The 18420-nt window shown below is 49.9% G+C and overlaps 1 protein-coding gene across 4 annotated transcripts in view; it reads right to left on the bottom strand.

The window, feature by feature from the left end:
- Pfkfb3 (6-phosphofructo-2-kinase/fructose-2,6-biphosphatase 3) overlaps window positions 1-18420 on the bottom strand; it is an 89975-nt gene that overhangs the window by 7279 nt on the left and 64276 nt on the right. For all 4 annotated transcript variants that reach the window (XM_023719717.1, XM_023719716.1, XM_012515603.2 and 1 more), the window contains exons 2-14: window positions 11520-11645; window positions 10385-10481; window positions 9649-9715; window positions 9038-9112; window positions 8686-8742; window positions 6364-6488; window positions 5706-5913; window positions 5183-5329; window positions 4919-5023; window positions 3180-3309; window positions 2055-2117; window positions 1885-1949; window positions 185-358 (exon numbers count right to left, since the gene is read on the bottom strand). In XM_023719717.1, the coding sequence (XP_023575485.1) occupies window positions 185-358; window positions 1885-1949; window positions 2055-2117; window positions 3180-3309; window positions 4919-5023; window positions 5183-5329; window positions 5706-5913; window positions 6364-6488; window positions 8686-8742; window positions 9038-9112; window positions 9649-9715; window positions 10385-10481; window positions 11520-11645 (1439 nt within the window). The remainder of the gene's footprint in view (window positions 1-184; window positions 359-1884; window positions 1950-2054; window positions 2118-3179; window positions 3310-4918; window positions 5024-5182; window positions 5330-5705; window positions 5914-6363; window positions 6489-8685; window positions 8743-9037; window positions 9113-9648; window positions 9716-10384; window positions 10482-11519; window positions 11646-18420) is intronic.

Raw genomic sequence — 18420 nt, 5'->3', positions numbered from 1 at the left:
TCCCTGGGTATGGTCCTGCCATGTGCCACATCACAGGTGACACGCATGGTGTGACTCACCTCATCTATCTGCCCCCTGCTGTAGGTAGCACCGCCACAAATACACAAACACAATCCAAGGTCTGAGGTCATCACCCCCAAGGCACTCTTCCCCCAAAGGCAAGAAGGAAAGAGGAGTCACTGACTTGTCCCGGCAGCTGCGTGGGCACTTCCGGGGGCAGGCAGCTGGGCAGGGCAGCAGAAGTGGAAGCCACATGCTCCTCAAAGCTGTTGATGTGAGGCTTTTTGGTGGGCTCAGGGCTGGCTAGTGGGGTGACACTATTGCGTCTCATGAGCGGGTTAGGTCCCTTCTTTGCATCCTAAGCAAGACAAAGACAAAGAGAGAAGGAGACAGTTATAAGGAGGGGGAGGAGAGATAGAAAAGGCACAAGGTCCCCCTGCGCCTGGACTTCAGGGCTACAGCCTAACAGGCTGCTGTTTGTGCCATGATTGGTGCCAGTTGGTGACAGGTGTCCTCTCCCGTGCTCCTTCCATGGGCCATCCCAAAAGACATCCACATAGATAAATGTGACATGTCCACAGCAGGGAGGGAAATAATTAGATCCAGAGCAGAGAATGCCAGAGAAAGAACCTTGCTTCCAGCCCCCAGGAGACCCAGAAAGGGAGCCTGGAAGGCAGACTTAGGTCTGAGGATCACAGGAGGGAAGCAAAAGGCGTCAGCACAAACTCCCTGCTGTTAGAGTTCTTCCAGGATCTGCAGCATGCAGGCAACCCAGGAAAGTCCCTGCTCACACACCAGACTCGGGCTTATGCAAAGCACACAGAGGTATCTAACCAACACAGGAGACCACAGATGCAAAAAAAGAGCTGGAGGCAAAAACCCCAGGTCCCCTGGGAGACATCCCAGGAGCCTCCGACTTGAGAGCAGTTATAGTCCTGCCCCACTGCAACAAAGTGGTGGGAGAGCACTGGAGCTGACTATAGCCTGACACCCCACTGCAGTGGCAGGCAGGAGCCAAACTGGCTCGAATGAGCACAGCTCCCAGGCACCCCTGTTCAAGAGAGGAGGGGCCGTGGGGCAGGCCAAGGCAGCCAAGGGATGCCATTAGCTTTCATTTCGGGCCACAGGAGAAGCTGAGCAGTAAAGTGCTGACATCTCATGCGCTATAAATGCCAAGATCTGATGGCCAACTCTTGGGGAGTAAGGAAGTCACCTGCTTGGGGACTCCAGGGACAGAAAGTCATGCTCTGTGAAGGAGGGATGCTGGACTATACTGTGGCACTATGACAGCCTACATAAAGCAAATGCAAATTCACTCCCACAGCACATACCTGGACATAGATCCAACCAGCTCAGTAAAATTCTTTATACCCACCCCTCAATCTCAGACCTCCCCAAGGTGGAAGACAGCAACAAGCAGGGACGGGGTGCCCTCAAAGCCTTCCTGCTGGTTGGCCCTCGCCTCCCAGCCTCCTGCCCCACTTCCTTGCCTCACACTGCTCAATCCTTCCTTATTCTGAAGCTGAGCATGTGCCAACTGGCTGATCCTATTTGAACCAGGGTGCTGGAGCTTCAAAGCATAGGTCAGCTGCCCGAAAAGACAACAGTAACTGTGCTCAGGTTCTGCTTAGAAGGGAAGAATATCTCTCCTTCAGCACTCACTTCTCAGCTCCAGTGGAAACGTGAGAGGGAGGGGCATAAAAGGAAAAGAACAGATACCCAGAAGCCATGGGGAGGAGTACTGAGGTGTTAACTGCACCCAGAGTGCACACCAGCAACTCAGGTGAGAACCCAGCTATGGGCACCCAGTCACAGGCCTTCCCAAAGTCCCTTTGAATCCTCGGGTGACAGGCCAGGAGGTGGGCCTGGGGAGGCAGCACTCACCTCCGACCTCTCCCGGTGTGTGCTCACGGACTCCACGTTCAGGTAGATGGACTCCACACGGCAACCTGCGAGACACGGGGTGGGGGAGGGCACCTGGTAAGGGACGGCCTTGTCTGCAGCCCTGTGGCCCCTGGCAAACAGCCCTCAGGCAGGCAGAGGCTGCTACTCACCGTAAGCGACAGGTGTCAGTTTCAGAACGGTATGAAGGGGACATCTCAGGTAAGGCATTTCCTCTGAAAACAGAGAGTGGTCCCAACAATTGCCTATGAGACTGTCTAGGAAGTGTGCTGTGCACAGACCCCAGACACTCTGTCTACATGCAGGGGCACCCTCCCCCAGCTCAGGGGAGAAGGCTCTAGAAAAAAATACCGTGCCTAAACAACACAATCCAAATGAACCAAAGGACCCACTGTCAAAGTGATAGTTATGTTTTATTGTTTATTGCTGTACTTCATTTAAATTATGTATTCAGTACAGGGTCTACAGGGTCTCACTACATAGATTGGACTCCTGGTGATCCTCCTGTTTTTCAGCCTCCCAAGCACTGGGATTACAGGTACACGCCACCACAGCCAGTCTCAATCACTGTCTCAGTGCACCCCAGGGGCAAGGCCGGCACAGCAGGCTCAGATCCAAACCCTAGGCCCCTGCTTCTACCTAAGCAGGTAGGTGCTTTAATCCACCGAGCTATGTGGCCGGCCCTTGTTTTATTATTTTTTGAAACAGGATCTTGCTATGTATCGCATGCGGGCTGGCCTCTAACTCCCAGCAATCATCCTGCCCCAGCCTCCCAAGTGCCACCATGCCCAGTTAAGTTTCTTTAAAAAGTGAAGGAGGATTCCAACTTTTGGCTTTCTAAAATTTGTTTAATAATTTCCCAAACAATTTTAGGTCTGTCTAGTGATTCGGCTGAAACTTTGATAGACATAAGATTTAGTGTTAACAGCACCATTCACGTTTCTGAGCTATCTGATCTTGGAGGTAGGTTGATGCCGAAAGTTAACCCATACAACTATCCCAAAGATCCTTTAATGTGTGAAGGCCAAGGCTTTACGAGCTGCTTTATCAGTAGGTAAGGCCTCTGGGCATCATATTTGCTCAACGTCATTTCCTCGGGGCTGCCAAGGAGGCACCGGCTGGATAGGACCACGCAGCAGGCTGTGAGCTAGGCCCATGGCCAACCTTCCTAGCATCTGTCCTCATAGCAGGGTAAGCAACAATGGGTCTTTGGCCACACACTCTCAAGGACCAACACCATTCCTCCTTCTCCTGAGGGCCCACCTGCCCGGCAGTACCTGCACTCTTATCCAGGAAATAAGCCAGCAGGCAGCGCAGGACAGCCTGGTGGCAGATGACCAGTACGTTCTCCTGCCGCTCCAGCTCCATGATCACAGGCTCCAGGCGCTGGACCAGGTCCTGGTAGGACTGAACACATTGAGGCAGGACATGGCATTAGAGCGAGGGCATTCAGGAAGTGCCCTGCCACAGTCCCTAGTCTTCCTTCATCAGGTCAACCTGTCTGCCAATCCATCCATCCCCACCCCCAAGTGCTCAATTGCATTAGTGAAATAATCTCAAGTGATCGTAGCCCAGCACCTTGCCTTTCTCCAGGGCTGGAGAGGCAGGTGCTCCAGTGGAATGTGATTAGCCATAAAAAGCAGTTAGACCCTGACACCCCCCAGCATGGAAGCCCCCAAAACTCCACACAAACATCCACATATTTTGCCTGATTCTACTTCAGTGACATCTAGACTGGGCACTTCCACAGAAAACACAGATTTCTGGCATCCAGGAGAGGGCATGGGGTTTGGACTGTCTGCTAACAAGTCTGAGGCTTCTTTGGGAATGAAGAAAAATGTCCTGGAGTTAGTAGTCATGTTGACATGGCACTGTAAAACCAGCTGGCCCTCCTCTCTGTGGGCTCCACATCCACTAAAGACTGAAGTACTAAGGGAAAAGGATCGCACCTGTACTGAACAGGTGCAGGGCTTGTTTTTCTGCTCATTATTCCCTAAACAATAAAATGTAAACTATTTACATAGCATTTACCATGCAGCAGGTTTATAAGTAAGGCAGAGATTAAGTAAATAGGGGGATGTGTATAGGGTACATGCAGATGCTTACATAAAGGACTTTAGCGTCCACAGCTCTTAGTATCTGCAAGGATCCCACCACCAATCCTCTAAGGATACAAAGAGGTGACCATATTCTAAAAACCAGAGTCGGAACACTTCAGTAGTTAAAAATGAATCTTGTGTCACTTAAAAAATGTAAAAAGGGGTGAGGTTGTGATCTTAAACAGCAAAGCTCCTACCCCCTGGGGCCATCTTCCACCCTCCTTCCTTCTCCTGAACAGGGCCCCATGAGTGAAGGCCAGCCTGGGACAAGAGCACAAGGAGCTGGCCCACCAGGGCCTGAGGCTGGCAAACACTCAAACGGGCACAAGCAGGAAGGGTGCCCAGTAGGTGTCAACATACCACCTGACTGTGCTCCCAGAGGACCATGGGGCTCTACATTCTCTGCTTGCACCAAGGCAGCTGCTTGCAGGGCCACAGTGGGCACCAGGGCAAATGCCCTTTGCATGGTCAGCTCAGCCCCTATTACAAGTGATATAAGAGAACTTCCTTGAAGCTAGAAAGTCTACCACCTGGTCTGCAGCCCTGGGAAAATCCTGTCTGGAATAAAACATTGCCCATCATCTTCCTCTTTCTCCTGAGATTACAGAGTCAGACACATATATAAACCTCTCAAGTTTGCTTATAGGGAAATACAACTACTTTTCTCTTAAGGTTGTTTACAAGGCTACATTTTAAAAAACTCAAGTCCACAAGGTATTAAGGCATCTGTAGAATGGGTCAAGAGGGGTGTGTGGACAGTTGCTGGCCAGTAATGGGGTATGCCTGGCCCCAAGCCTTTCCTTCACCAGCCCCACAGGCAGCACACACTACCTACTCCTGGCCATGATCTGCCAAATGAACAAAGGTGCAGCCTGCAACAGAAAGACACAGCAGGACGGAAGCAGCTGTGCGCTTACCTCCCCAGTCGGGTAGCGGTAGTAGTACTTGTCCTGCTCACGCAGCACATATTCCTCAGGGTATGTGTCTCTGATCTCCTCGTAGGTCAGCTCCTCACAGACGCCCTGGTTTTTAAACAGTGACATTTACTCTAGGGAATATGCCTAGAGGGTCCGAAGGAGAGCCCAAGATGCTACCCAGGATGCCCAAGAGTGATCGTGGTAGATTTTTGGAAAGGCTCCCCACTGCCAGCACGACCTCTAGCCATGCCATCCAGAACTCACGGCATCGATCTCATTGAGCGCCTTCCACTGCTCGTAGGGGAGCTTCAGTGCTTCCGCTGTCTGGATGGTGCTCTTCAGCTGGCTGGTCCATACCCGGAGGTCCTTTAGGTTCTGCTCCTCCACAAACTTACTGAGCGCATTGGCAAACTGAGAATGGGGGGAAGGGATGCTGATACCAGGCCCCCAGTCCTCTAAGAGACAGGGCAGGGTGCTTATTCCCCATGTCAGGCTGGTCTCTGTTATGGCCCAACAGCCACCAGACACAGCTGCCCACCATAATGCACCCTGCAGAGCCCAGGAGACTTAACTCTGCTCCCCTTCCTTCCCCACACTCACTACCATACACACACACACACACACACACACACACACACACACACAACTAGTACAAAGATACATATAAGCCCTAGCAGAAACTGCACACTCCACCCACCCCTAGGACCCCACAACTCCCCCACAGGTGGGAGCTGGTCACCCTCTTGGCACCTGCCAGCCCCAGGCCCTTTTCCTCCTCCACTCCTACCTTCTTGCCCCTGCAGGACAGGCCTGAGTCACCCCCAATCTTGCCCTGCAGGTTGTATTCATTCTCGCCGTGCCGACACAGGTAGATGGTGCGCGGCTGTACATGAATGTTCATCAGATAGTACACGATTCGACTCTGGATGTGATCCTGGACTCTGTTCACCAGGAACCTCCGGCCCACATCGATCACTTTGATCAGTGACAAGTCCCTGCAGAGAAATGTGACTGAGGACCACCAGTCGGGCCGTATCCACAGCCCAGCAGCACACCAGCCTGGGCTTGGCCTGTTCCAGAACACTTGCTGTCTAAGAGAACCTCAAGGTGAGACAGTATGCTTCTCAGTGGCACAGAATGAGCCTTTTTCTCGGGGAACAGAGAGCAAAACATCAAGGCAATGATTCCCACAGCGGGGGACAGCAGGCCTCCCAGAAGAGAGGGAGAGGAAAAGAGGAAAAGATGTGGGAACTCTCAGAGGTGACAAGACTCTGAACACTGATACCCCACTTACACAGAATGTCAGAGGTATTGATATTGAATATGGGTTCATAACTGATAAATTTTTTTAAATGACATTTTTAAACAAATCCTTCATGAGAATATCAAGAAAACATTAAAAGCCCTAATGTGAATAATTCAGAAATGATGGTAAAATTACCTACCTGTCACTTTTATCAGGGTCGAGGGGCTGGTAGCTGGCTTCATAGCAATTGATCCTCTTCATGAAGTCGTCCATGGCTTCTGCCGAGTTGCAATCTTTGTAATCCGGGCTGGAGATTTTCACTTCCTGCAACATCACAAAGAGGCAGCTGATGAATCACGCTGGAAGGCTTTCTGCTTAGATTAAGCAGGATTTGGGGCTTTCAAAGGGGGAAGCCCAAAAGGCTCACAATAAATATTACCCTACCTAGTATGTAAGAGTAAAACGAAGTAGGGGGTTGAGTCACAGCTCAGTGATTATGTGGGGGAGATGCCCAGGAAGACAGAACTGCTGGCTGGATGGACAGACACAGGAAACCCGCAAGGATCCCGTAATGAACACCTCTGAACAGACCACCGTCAGGATCCGTCCAGATACTGAGTCACCGCCAGACAGTCTGGCTCTAATTCAGCAGAACCCCATCTAAGCACTTACAAAGCTCCTCACACCAAAAGGTGTGTTACCAGTTGCTACGAGTGCCCTTACCCTTGGGTGGGCTCCTCCACACCCACCCAGAGGTAGCATGCACGTGGGCAGGGATATCTATGACTGAGCTTCTCTTGCTAAGCCCTCCTGGGTGGAGCTACCACCTCTGCAACTGGCTGAGACCTGAGGGACCAGGGAGGTTCTGGAGAAACTCAGAATTTTTATTTTTAAGTTTCTTATGTATTTAGTACATGGTCTGCAGGGTCTCCTTACAGACTGTGCTCATAGTGATCCTCCTGTTTTTCAGCCTTCCAAGTGCTGGAATTACAGATGCACCACCACACCCAGTCTCAGTTGCTTTCTCGGCACGCCTGGGATCAAAGCCAGTCCCTGCGCTAAGCAGGTGCTTTAGTCTGCTGAGCTATCTGACCAGCCCTTAGGGAAATTCAGAACTTTTAATGTCTGCTTTTATTTCTCTTTGCAAAGAGCCACGAGCAAGAGGCAGCCACTCTTTAAAGACCTGATGCCCCAGGGAGTCTATTCTCAGGTACAGGACTTTTGCTGGAAGAGGAGGACGCGGATGGGTGGTGGTGACAGCTACCATCAGTGTGAGTGCTTTACACCACTGACCTGGGTGTAACCTTAAAAATAGTCACAATGGTAAATTATACGTTATGTGTAGTTCATAATTTTAAAAAAATGTCCAAGTTCACAAATTCCTGGATCTAACTTGCATACTTGCTTTGAGGCTTAGAGAAAGATCTCTGAAAACAGAGATCAAGATAAACACTGAGCTGGGCTAATGGACTACAAGCTAGAAGATAACTCTTAGCTAAGCACATTGGTGACTATTCACTGGGGGAGAATACCTCACAGCTGCATTCTGGTCCACTAACAAGTGAAACAAAAGCAAAACCAAAAAACCCACAGGACATCCTTTTGTTTAGATTATTCCAACTTCTGTTTCCTTGCACCTTCAGCTTCTTCCTTTGGACCCAAGGAAATGTGAGCTGATTTTCCGCAATTCAAACTGCCCTTCCTGAAACAGCGGCTCATTTCTTGGAAATGTTTGTAATTATTTCCACTGTCTTAAAGAACCAATATTTCCCCTGAAAGAGGTGAACATTCATATGCAGCAAAAACATGCCACTCCCGGCCTACAAAGAACTGCTTCTCCTTATAAATAGGTCTTCTTGTGATAGATTTACACTGGAGAGAAACTGATCTACAACAGAAGGTGACCTGAGAGCAAGTCTTCATGCCAACCATTTCTATACAAGATGTATTGTTAACAGGTGATAAAATTAGAATTAATCAAATGATGCTGCCGACCCCTCGACCTACACAAGCTCCCATGGCACAGTGGACACGCGAGGGGGCATGTTCATCAGATCCCTTAGCAAGAACACCGTTTCACAACACCCTTCCCAGACATGCATTCTGCTGTGCACACCCTGAGTCCTACAGGTCTTTGTTTACACACTGCCATGCTTACTCATCAGGAGCCTTAAGAGCAGAAAAGACCAGCGGGCTGCCTCCTGTCATCAGCACTCAACCGCCAAGCTCCTGCCTGCTGCAGAAACTGCTCCCGGCCCCCACCCAACGCTGTGTACTATCCTCAAAGACCCTGATGGAACCAGTCCAAGTCACAGACTGAACTTCTAAGTTAAACACCTCTGTGCATCTCTCACCACCTCCTGTCCAGCTCTCAGACAGTTAACCCCAAGCTGGGAAAGGCAGCTCCTTCTAAAGGATTATTTACTTTTCAGGCCCTGACCTGAGCTCCTATTTTGGGCGAATTGCAAATGCACTTGCAATCTAAGCTGCTGCATGCAAGTGGGGCCTCCTGCTGTCTTACCATGATGTTGGAGGCTACAACGGTAGGGTCATCACACACGGACTCAATGAAAAACACCTGGGGGAAAAGAGACAGAAACATTAGGAAACAACAAATGCCAGAAAAGGCCAGCTTCAAAGTCACAGTGATGTCATCATCCTGTACCCTTCATTTGTTCCCAAAGATGTGGTAGCCACCTACATGCTGGCAACCAAGTGCTTCAGCCTCCCTCTGCAGGGTCCTGCCTTAGAGAAGCCCTGCTTTTAAGCAGCAAAACGCAAGCAGCAGGAAGCAATGGACCAAGCAAAAATCAGGTCCCTGAGGTGTTCATCTCTCCTGAGCTTGCCGGGACAAGATTAGAAGTCCGGCTCACCTTGAAATCATTTTCTTTGGCAAAATGAAGGATCATGTGTCTCCTCTCTCTAGTGGTATTGGTGGCATCAAAAACCTAATAGGAAAAAGGGTCAGGAAGAAGAGCCAAAGTCTAGGTTTGACAATATTTATCAATATCACCAAGTCAGTCAAATCTGTCATTTCTAGGGAAAAGCCTAACATTGCACTTCTGGGAGAAACCATCCTAGGCCTCTCTAGTGGTTTGCTCATGGGTGCCTTTCCTCTCCCACCCCTACAGTGCTCAGGAACAGTAGGTGAGGGTGGGACTAGCACACAAATCATGTCATGGGATGCTGAAGATGAAAGGTGGAAGGGACTCTGGGTGCTGTGTGGGCAGCAACCCTTGCCCTGCCTACCTCAGAGGTGGGGCCTGGCTGCCCATCAAAGGGCTGGATGGCAGAGTGTGCCACAGCCCTGCTACCCTTGAAACTACTTTCCTGAGACACCAGGCTGCTTTAGTCACTTCTGTGGACCCACCAAGGCTCCTATGCCTGGGTGTCATCCCTAGAATGACTCTCTGCACTCTCAGGCCAGTGAGGACACACTCTGCTCAGGGACTGGGGCCTGAGCTCGCTACATTCCCGGACTTACTGCAATCTGTCCACCTTCCTTTGTCAGGTAACTCTTGACATCTCTCAAGGCAGCTAAGGCACACTGCCTGCAACACACAAAGAACAAAAAGCCACCCATTAGAGCAGACTCACCCACAAAGGAGCCCAGGCTACCCCCACAGTGATAAATTCTACTCCTAGGCCGCTTGGTGCCGACCAGGCCTCCCAAGGCCCAGAGGCTTCCAATCCAGAGGCCCAACACAGACAGCGTCCGATGCCCTTGGGGTGGCAGTGCCTGCACCTGACTGCACATTGGAATTCCTCCCCTGGGGAGCTGTGTAAAAGCTGATGTCAGAGCCCACCCACAGATCTTCACTGCATGGCCTGAGGTGAGGTCTGATATCAGCTTTACAAGCTGGCCAGCTCACTATAATGTGCAGTCAAGACTGAACACCATCACTGTAGATTTCACAGTGACTTTGTGCTTCATAGAAACCCTCTTCAGAGGCAAACGGATGCCTCCCACTAAGAAGGACTCTGCTTACTCTTGGAATGTGGTTGCTGTTGGTCTGTCTCACATCACCTCAGCTAGGTAATCTGGGAACGGATCACAGCAGCAAGTCCCAAGGGCTAAGAGACTTGTCCTGACACAGGACAGATCTGACGGCCACCAGCCAAGAGCTACACCACAGGATGGCTTTCCTTTTCTCTTACAGAACTTGGATAAACACGCTGCAAGCCTACACCCAGGGCCTACAAAGCAGACCACATCTTACTTTCGGACTTTCATGGCTTCTTCATTGTCAGGGCGGAAGAAGTTATAGGAGCTGTACTGCTTCACAGCCTCGCGGCGATACTCTCCCACATTGAACACTGGATGGGAAAGACAAGGACAGCCTGGGTGACCCAGCAGGAGGAAAACCCAACCCCAACTGGGAGGAGAAAGCCAACCAACCAGCACCAGTCTAAATAAGATGGGAGATCTGGTATGGAAACCAGCGTGGCCTCTCAGCGCAGGGCTATTGTCCCCTTCCCGGAGCAATGCTGGAAAGCTTTCCAGAGCAAATCACAGTGACTGCCGCCACCTGCTTTATCGGGACATTGGCTCAAAGGCCCAGCCTTACATAGCAGGGACCAGAGACAGACTAGGAAAGCACCGCAGAGAAGATCCAAGTCTAGCAAAAGGAGGGGCGATGATTTCCACGTTCAGTACTCAAATGAGTGGCTCTCACGCACTGCCACGGCTCATCAGCCTTCTGCTGGCCCAGAAGCCAGTGCCAAGGAACACAGTTCAGTTACTGGGGATGAGGGCTGGGGCTCAATGTCAGAGCAAAGCTCAGCATATGCAAGGCTCTGAGTTCAATCAATGCCAGAGTGAGACCGAGAAAGAAAAGAAGAAAGTCACTGGGCACTAGCTGGACACAGTGGGGAAACAAAAACAAAAACTGGCTCCATCCTCCAGACATTATTTCCCATTTAATTGGAAAGGCCAGGAAGAGATTTGCAACAATGCCATCAACAATGTGACAGCATGAAGCACCAGCAGACATCAGTAGACAAACACAGATGACCAAGTACAATGGGCACTTTAAGGAAAAAGATCTGCACAGACTTATCAAGTGACAAGTGGCCAAAGGGAACTTCAGGAAGAGAGTGAAACCTGGGTCAGGCAGGATTTAGGACAGCAGGGAAGGAGAAAATTCCAGGGAAAGTGTGGACACAGCACAGTGAAGACACAGCTAGAACAGGCAGCAGGATCAGACTCTACAACCCAGCACAGAAGCAGCCCAGAAGTGGCCCTGATTGTGGGTCCATGAACAGTGGCTAGACTGGTCAAGTTTTTTCAGTGTGAAAGACACAAGCAGATCACAGCACTCCATGTAACAGCCCTCACCTTGAGAGCCTGCTCACCTTTTGTCGGGACGCCAATCCAGTTGAGGTAGCGGGTCAACTTCTTAGAGACATAAGTTTTACCCCGGGCAGGGAGGCCCACCATGACAATCACTGTGGGGGAGTTGGTCAGCTTCGGCCCACAGGCTGAAACAGCAAGCAAGAGAGGGGTCATAGATTAGGTGACTGAGAGGTGATAAGCAGCCCTTTGCCCAATAATAAACTTTAAAGAATGGCACTAAAATTTGTATCTCATTTCCTATCCCAAAGACGCTGCCATCTTATAACCCAGTGGAACCAGGGCCAAAGCCCTGGGGCCACACCTGGTAGTGTGATCTCCTTCTCTGCCTGTATATGGCAGTCTCAACCAAGTTACCAGGCTGAAAGGAGGATCAAAACCCAGCTGGTGATAATGCCAAAGCAGAACAGCACTCCTCAGGGGCTGAAGGGACCCTAGGGGTCCAGGGGAAGTGAACAGTAGGGAGAGGTTGTCTCCACATGGCCATCATGTTTGTCTGTGCAAACTGAGGGGGCAGGTGGCAGGTGTCTCCTGACCCCAGAGTCAAGAGACAGAAAAGTCAACTGTGAACTGCTGAGCTTAGATAGGAGGTCTGGGCAGCTGTTTATTGGGTAGCCCAGGCTGACCTCAAACTCACAGTGATCTTCCCACCTCAGCCTCCCAAAGGCTGGGATTCTGGGATGGTGTGTATCTCACCATGCCTGACTAGAAACCAATTTCAAAAAGTAAGGAGTTTATCAAGTGACAGCTGGTCAGAGGCCAGGACACAGATGAATCCCACCATCCCTGCCCCCTTCCTCTCCACCAGCCTGCTGCCCATTTCTGATGAATGCCAGGTCCGCCTGCAGAAACCAGGTCTCAAAGCCCAGGCAGGGGCCAGCTCCAGGGAGACCTCTTGCCTGGGAGTTTCCTGGCTTTGCTTGCTGAGTGGCTGTCCCACATTCCTCAGCATCTCAATAAGACAAAAGCCCAGAGAGCAAGGGTTTCACAAAGCAGCCAAAGGACACCCTCTCTGGAAACTGAAAGCCCAAATTTCCTTGGCTGCCACCCTGTCCCTGCAACTCTCAAGGGATGCTTGCATCCTAGTGACAAGCTCTCTTGCAAGCCAGAGGCCGCCTGCCAGCCCCAGCTCTGCTGCCCTTACCCCTTCCTGGCATACACAGCCTGGCCTGCAGGAAAAGCTCTGCAAACCACAGCACCAAGGAGGTCAGGTGTCAGATTTGCACAGAGCCTCAGACACAAGGAGAGCCTAAACCAGAGGATTCACAGAGGGGAGGAAAATGCACCGCCATCCCAAGGACAGGACATGCCCTGGACCTCAGCAGGTCCTTCAGCTGCCAAGACTGAGCTCACCAACTCTGCCTCCCAGACTCAGAGCCAGGCAGCAGCATGTGGTCCACAGAGGCTCTACTTCCTTGTTAGTAGTCCAGACAGGGTGCAGAGAAAAGTGAGGCGAGGGGGGCATCGAGAGACTTTCTGGAGCCACAGAGAGCCCTGGCTGCACTCCCTCAGCTTTCAGAGGCTTGAGAGCAAACAGGTTCCTAGAAAACAAGAGCTGTCCACTGCCTGGAAAACACACCCACCCACACCCTGCTCAGGTGATAAGCATGAGGGGCTAGGAGCTGCAAAAACAAATGCCCCGGGGCCTTGTGTCCCAAGGCCAAAAAGAGATTTCAAAGACCCATCCTGGTGTGTCCCTGATCACCTGATAGCCATGACACATGAGAAAAGTGACAGCTAGAGCTGGGTATAGCAGGGCATGGTGACCCATGTGCCATCCTGGGCTACAAAGTGGGTTCAAAGCCATCCTGAACACCACAGTGAGGCCCTGTCTCAAAAAGATAAAAATAAATAAGAACTAGGTACAATGGTGTCCTCTCAGGACTCTGAAGGCTGAGGCAAGAGAGTTCACAACCATCTCTGGCAATTCAGCAAGTTCAATGCCAGCCAGAACTACACAGCAAGACCTTGTGTCAAAAAAACAAAAACAAAAGATCTGGCCAGATAGCTCAGGGGATTAAAGCTTCTTAGGCAGACCAGGGTACCTCCCCCATGGTGTGCTATCCCAGCCCCGCCCCCGTGTCCCCGTGAGACAGTGATGGAGACTGGATGTGGTGGCACACCCTGCATTCTGGGCTCTTGGGAGGCTGAAAACAGGAGGATCACTATGAATCTGACCTATGTAGTGAGACCCTGTAGACCTCGTATTAAATATATTAAAAAAGAGAGAAAGAAAGGTGGCAGGGAGGCTGATGTTTTCCTACTGTTCAGGGAAACAATGCTGCTCCTGCACTTCCCTGGGCCACTGGTCCCTCCTCTCTCATCAGGTAACCCCATGGAGCCAGTACTCCTGTGAGGACCCAGCATGCATGGAGACAAACACATACAGCTGTGTGCACACATGGACTACTTCAGCTGGAACCACACCAAGAAAGCAGGGGAAAAGCTGACTGATTTATCAAATCAGGGTTTATGTCTATCCACTAATCACAGGAGCAAATCTCCGCTGGCTGTAAGCACTTTGGAAGGGAAAAAGCCAAACAAGACCACAGACACAGCAGAGTTAAAGCCTTAAGGCAAAAGTTCAGGTCAAATTCCAAACCCAAATAAACCATCACTCCCAAAGCCCTTCTGCCCATTCTGCAGTTGGGGTGGAGGGACTGCCAAAGGCCTGGTGGCTTTCTCTACACAGATGTCGGCCTTCTGGGCCAGCAGAGAAGGAACCACAATTCTTTTAGACTAAGTTGCTACCATTCTGTTTAGGAATTTTTTGGGGGTCCCTAGAGACTGAACCCAGGCCCTCCTGTGAGCTAAGAAGCAAGGGCTTGGCCACTGAGCTGTACCCCTAATCCAGTGGTGCTGAATTTATGGCACTTGTGTCAAAGGGGCCTGCTTGTATCATTACAGGCTCTAAAGGGGTTCATCATCTCTGCCCTAGGCCCTCTTTTTTTGTATTCAGTATAGGATCTAAAGGGTCTCACTATGTTGATTATAGTGATCCACCTGTTTTCAGCCTCCCAGGAGCTGGGATAACAGGTATGTGCCACCACGCCCAGTCTCACAGACTCAGTGCACCCCAGGGACAGGGCCAGCATGGCTTCTGGTGCCAGGGATCAAACCCCAGCCCCTGTACTCTGCCTAAGCATGCGCTTTAGTCTGCTGAGCTATCTGGCTGGCCCTTTTCCACCTTTTCTTAAACTCAGCACAGCCCAAATCTTCCATGAACCTTTAATCTCTTATCCCACTTGAATTGCCCAAATCTTCAGTTCCTTTTTCTCTACAGAACTTTTTACCACCCAAAAGGAAATGGCCATTCCCACTCTTGTTTGTCTCTTGCAGGCCTTTCAGGATCCCACTTTTTCTTCTCCCCTAACACAAGGATTAGGCACAAGAAGTTGAATTCAACACAGAATGCCAGCCTTACAAAAGGATGCTAAAGCAGCCTAAACTTTCTTTTCTTCATTTTTTATAAATTTTTTTTATTTGTGTGTGTGTGTGTGTGTGTGTGTGTGTGTGTGTGTGTGGCCAGCTCAGCCCACCAGGGGGTGGGACTGGCTGGCATGTGGTGCTGGGGGATTGAACCGCGGTTCCTGTGCTTTGCTAAGCTTGTTCTAAGTAGGTGCTTTAGACCACTGAGCCATCTCACCAGCCCATATACTTTCTACAAGTAGGTTGAGTTATGCCTCAACTGCAAGCTCAAGGGAAAGAAATGGAAGAGGCCGTTTATGACAGAACTGTGAATCAAGAGGGGATCCATCTCCATAGCTGCCTAAGGAAACACAGATTGTGCCTGTCCACAGGGAACATCTCGACCCACTCTCTAGAGCAAAGACCTGCTTTAGTCCTACAGATACACAACTGCCCTAAGCAAGTCTCCCTGGATACAGACTTAAGCCACTAGGCCCTGGGGAGACCAGAATGTGACACACATCTGGAGGGGAAAATGCAGGCCAAATTGCTGGACACAAACCCCTCTCCTGGTATCATCAGATCAGCCTGCAGCACTCTCAAAGTATGCTGGGTTAGCAGGGGGTTTGCCTGTCTCAGCAGAGTGGGCTTCGGGACCAGGGTGCAGGGTGGAGGACGCAGCTAGCAGACGCCTCTTCCCAAAGCTCTCTGCACTATCTGAGGTTACAGCACCACACTTGCATGCACATTTAACTGCTATCTACTCTTACACCTAATGAAAGGCTCCACATCACCTCAGCCAGCAGCACTGGGGGATGGGGTATTTTGGTGACTCAGTGACAGCCTTGGGAGCTGATACAATAACACAGTATGGGGTATGGAGAAGGGGAATCCAATAAACAAAGAGTTCAGAGCTTGGTCTCACCACTTCCCAGAACCAGTTAATCTTACCATGTCCTGTCTGCTGCTCAGTGGAGATGCTGTGTAGACACTCCCGTGGGAAAAATCTGTAGCATAAGTCACTAGAAATGCTTACTGCAGAGCCCTCGCCCAGCATGACCTCTCACAACTATCATCCTTCAGGAGGGGCAAGAAACTAAGCACCCCCCAAATGGAGAGTGGTCACATAGCAAAACCAGCAGGTGGCAGGCAGGGGTTCAGTTTAGGCCCTTTCCATTTGTAATCCTTCCAGCATTCTTCCCTAAAAGAGTAGCTCTCTTAAGTGGCTAACTCTCTAGAGCCTTTTAGAAAATAAGGTAACTGGGACAATTCTAATATCGATTTTTTTTTAATATATTTGGTATAGGGCCTCACTACACAGCTCAGACTTGTAGTGCCCCTCCTGTCTTCAGTCTCCTCAACACTGGGAATACAGGTGTGTACCACCACACCCAGATTCTATTATGGTTTTTATGTCATGAATCTTACTCAAAAAATGCTAATGAAGAGCCAGCCAGATAGCTCAGCAGATTAAAGCTGCCTGCTTAGGCAGCTGCAGGGGCTGGGGTTTGATCCCCAGACCTACAGTGCTGGCCCCGCCCCCAGGGCAGGCTGCTGAGAGACCACAATTGAGACTGGGTGTGGTGGCCCACGCCTGTAATCCCAGTTCTTGGGAGGCTGAACACAGGAGGATCACTGAGTCTGATCTATGTGGTGAGACCCTGCAGACCCTGTACTAAATACATTTTTTTAAAAAAATGATCCTAATGAGCTCAGGCTAAGAATCTGTTCTATAAACTGTAAGGCACCATGTAAGGACAAGGCAAGGATTTCTCCACAATACCCATCCATCTGCCTTAAGTTAGAATGGCATGAGTCAGTATAAGCTCCTTTAAGGAAAAAAAAAATCTTATCAGTTTGAACACCATATCCTCCTTTCTTGAGGCTCAAACCCCTGCTGTGCCTATTCAAAATCCCAAACAAAGATTAGTTGGCAGTTTACCTCATTCTCCCATAAAGAAAAAAAATAAAAATTGAGGCCATATAAAACAACTCTACATGGACCAATATTAATGAACCCTTTACTGAGGGTGGCAACCTTTTATCTTATGTCTTAAGTCCCTAGCTTTGTCTAAGGACCCACCACACTGCATAGGACCCTTCACAGCCCTACTAAGTAGACAAAGGCATAGCTTACTTTACAGACAAGGGAAACCAAGGTTCTGAGTGAATAACTTGCCCAGGTAAATAGGGAGGTTCTTGATTTTCAGTGATGATAAATGGTATAGCCAGCCCTTGCTAGCCCAGAAGTTACTTCTTTGCCATTAAGTTGATTCACAAACTCAGAAAGTAAGTCTCCCTGACTTACTGTGTGCATCTGATGGATGATGTGGCCCCATAAGAAACATTTACCATAATGCTGGAGCACAGGGTACCGAACCCCCATGCTGCAGAGGTGGCAGTGCCATCAACTTGGGGTTCATCCACCTGGAGTTTTCTGTGGATGCCTCACTGTTCTCTGCATCTGAACAGGAACACTCTCTACTCCTTTAATGATTGACCTCAGAGGCATCTGCTGCCCACCCTCAATGAGGAGACCAATGATAGATATGGTAACAGATTTAGAAGAACCATCCAATGCTATTAGAGAAAAGCTTCCTCTTCTCCATTCTAGTAACAGACAACTGTAAATTGGAAAAGATACTACTGCCCGAAACTTTACAAAGGGTAATAAATGCCCAGACTGCAGATCATTTTATTGGGCACACAGCCAAGACTACACCCCAGAGCCACACACAGGATTTCATGAGCTGGTGCGACAAGCATCTTAATCCATCTGCTTAGCCACGTTTGCACCTCCCCCTCAAGCCATCTATCTTCTCGGAAAATCTCTCATCTGCATCAAATCTGTCATCTGCACTTGCGTGAGAGACGTGCAGGCTGGTAGAATCTAATGGATGGGCTTCTGAAACTAGGAGAATGGTCCATCCCTGCATGCTGGTGTCTCTCAGAATCACCACTGAACTAATACCAACCAAGCTTGGTGCCCTCACTGAAACTCAAGTGTTTAGCTCGGATCTCAACCTGGGGGGCTGCCTAAAGGAGCCTAGGTACACATATACACAAGGTCATGGGCTTACATGTATACATAAACCCAGGATATACACCATATAACCAACTGTAGTTTTCGAATGCAATACAGATAGTATGTTTTATTCAAAACTCCAAAAGGTGCAAGGCTTATTTCTACATCTGGTCTGGTCACATCTCCCTGGAGCAACTGTACACAAAGACAGCCAAACCACCTGCAGCGCTGGTTTAGAAAGTACATCTGAAAAGTCTGGGGCACAAGAAGGCCTGCCAAGCCAACAGTTCTGGGCTACCTTGCCAAGACAGGAAAATAGGACTTCTAAGGGCTTCCCTCAAACTCCTCAGGTCCTGCAGAGAGACCTGGAACTTTACTGGTGCAGCCTGTGCCATGGGAGGTGGGAGACAGGCAGGTCTAGGCAGGGATAAAAGTGACCTCAGACCCGGCAAAGCTCCACGAAAGCTGTC

This window comes from Octodon degus, unplaced genomic scaffold (assembly GCF_000260255.1).
Source record: "Octodon degus isolate 3935 unplaced genomic scaffold, OctDeg1.0 scaffold00071, whole genome shotgun sequence".
NCBI classification, from domain to species: Eukaryota; Metazoa; Chordata; class Mammalia; order Rodentia; family Octodontidae; genus Octodon; species Octodon degus.
This window is presented reverse-complemented; position numbering and strand designations above follow the sequence as displayed.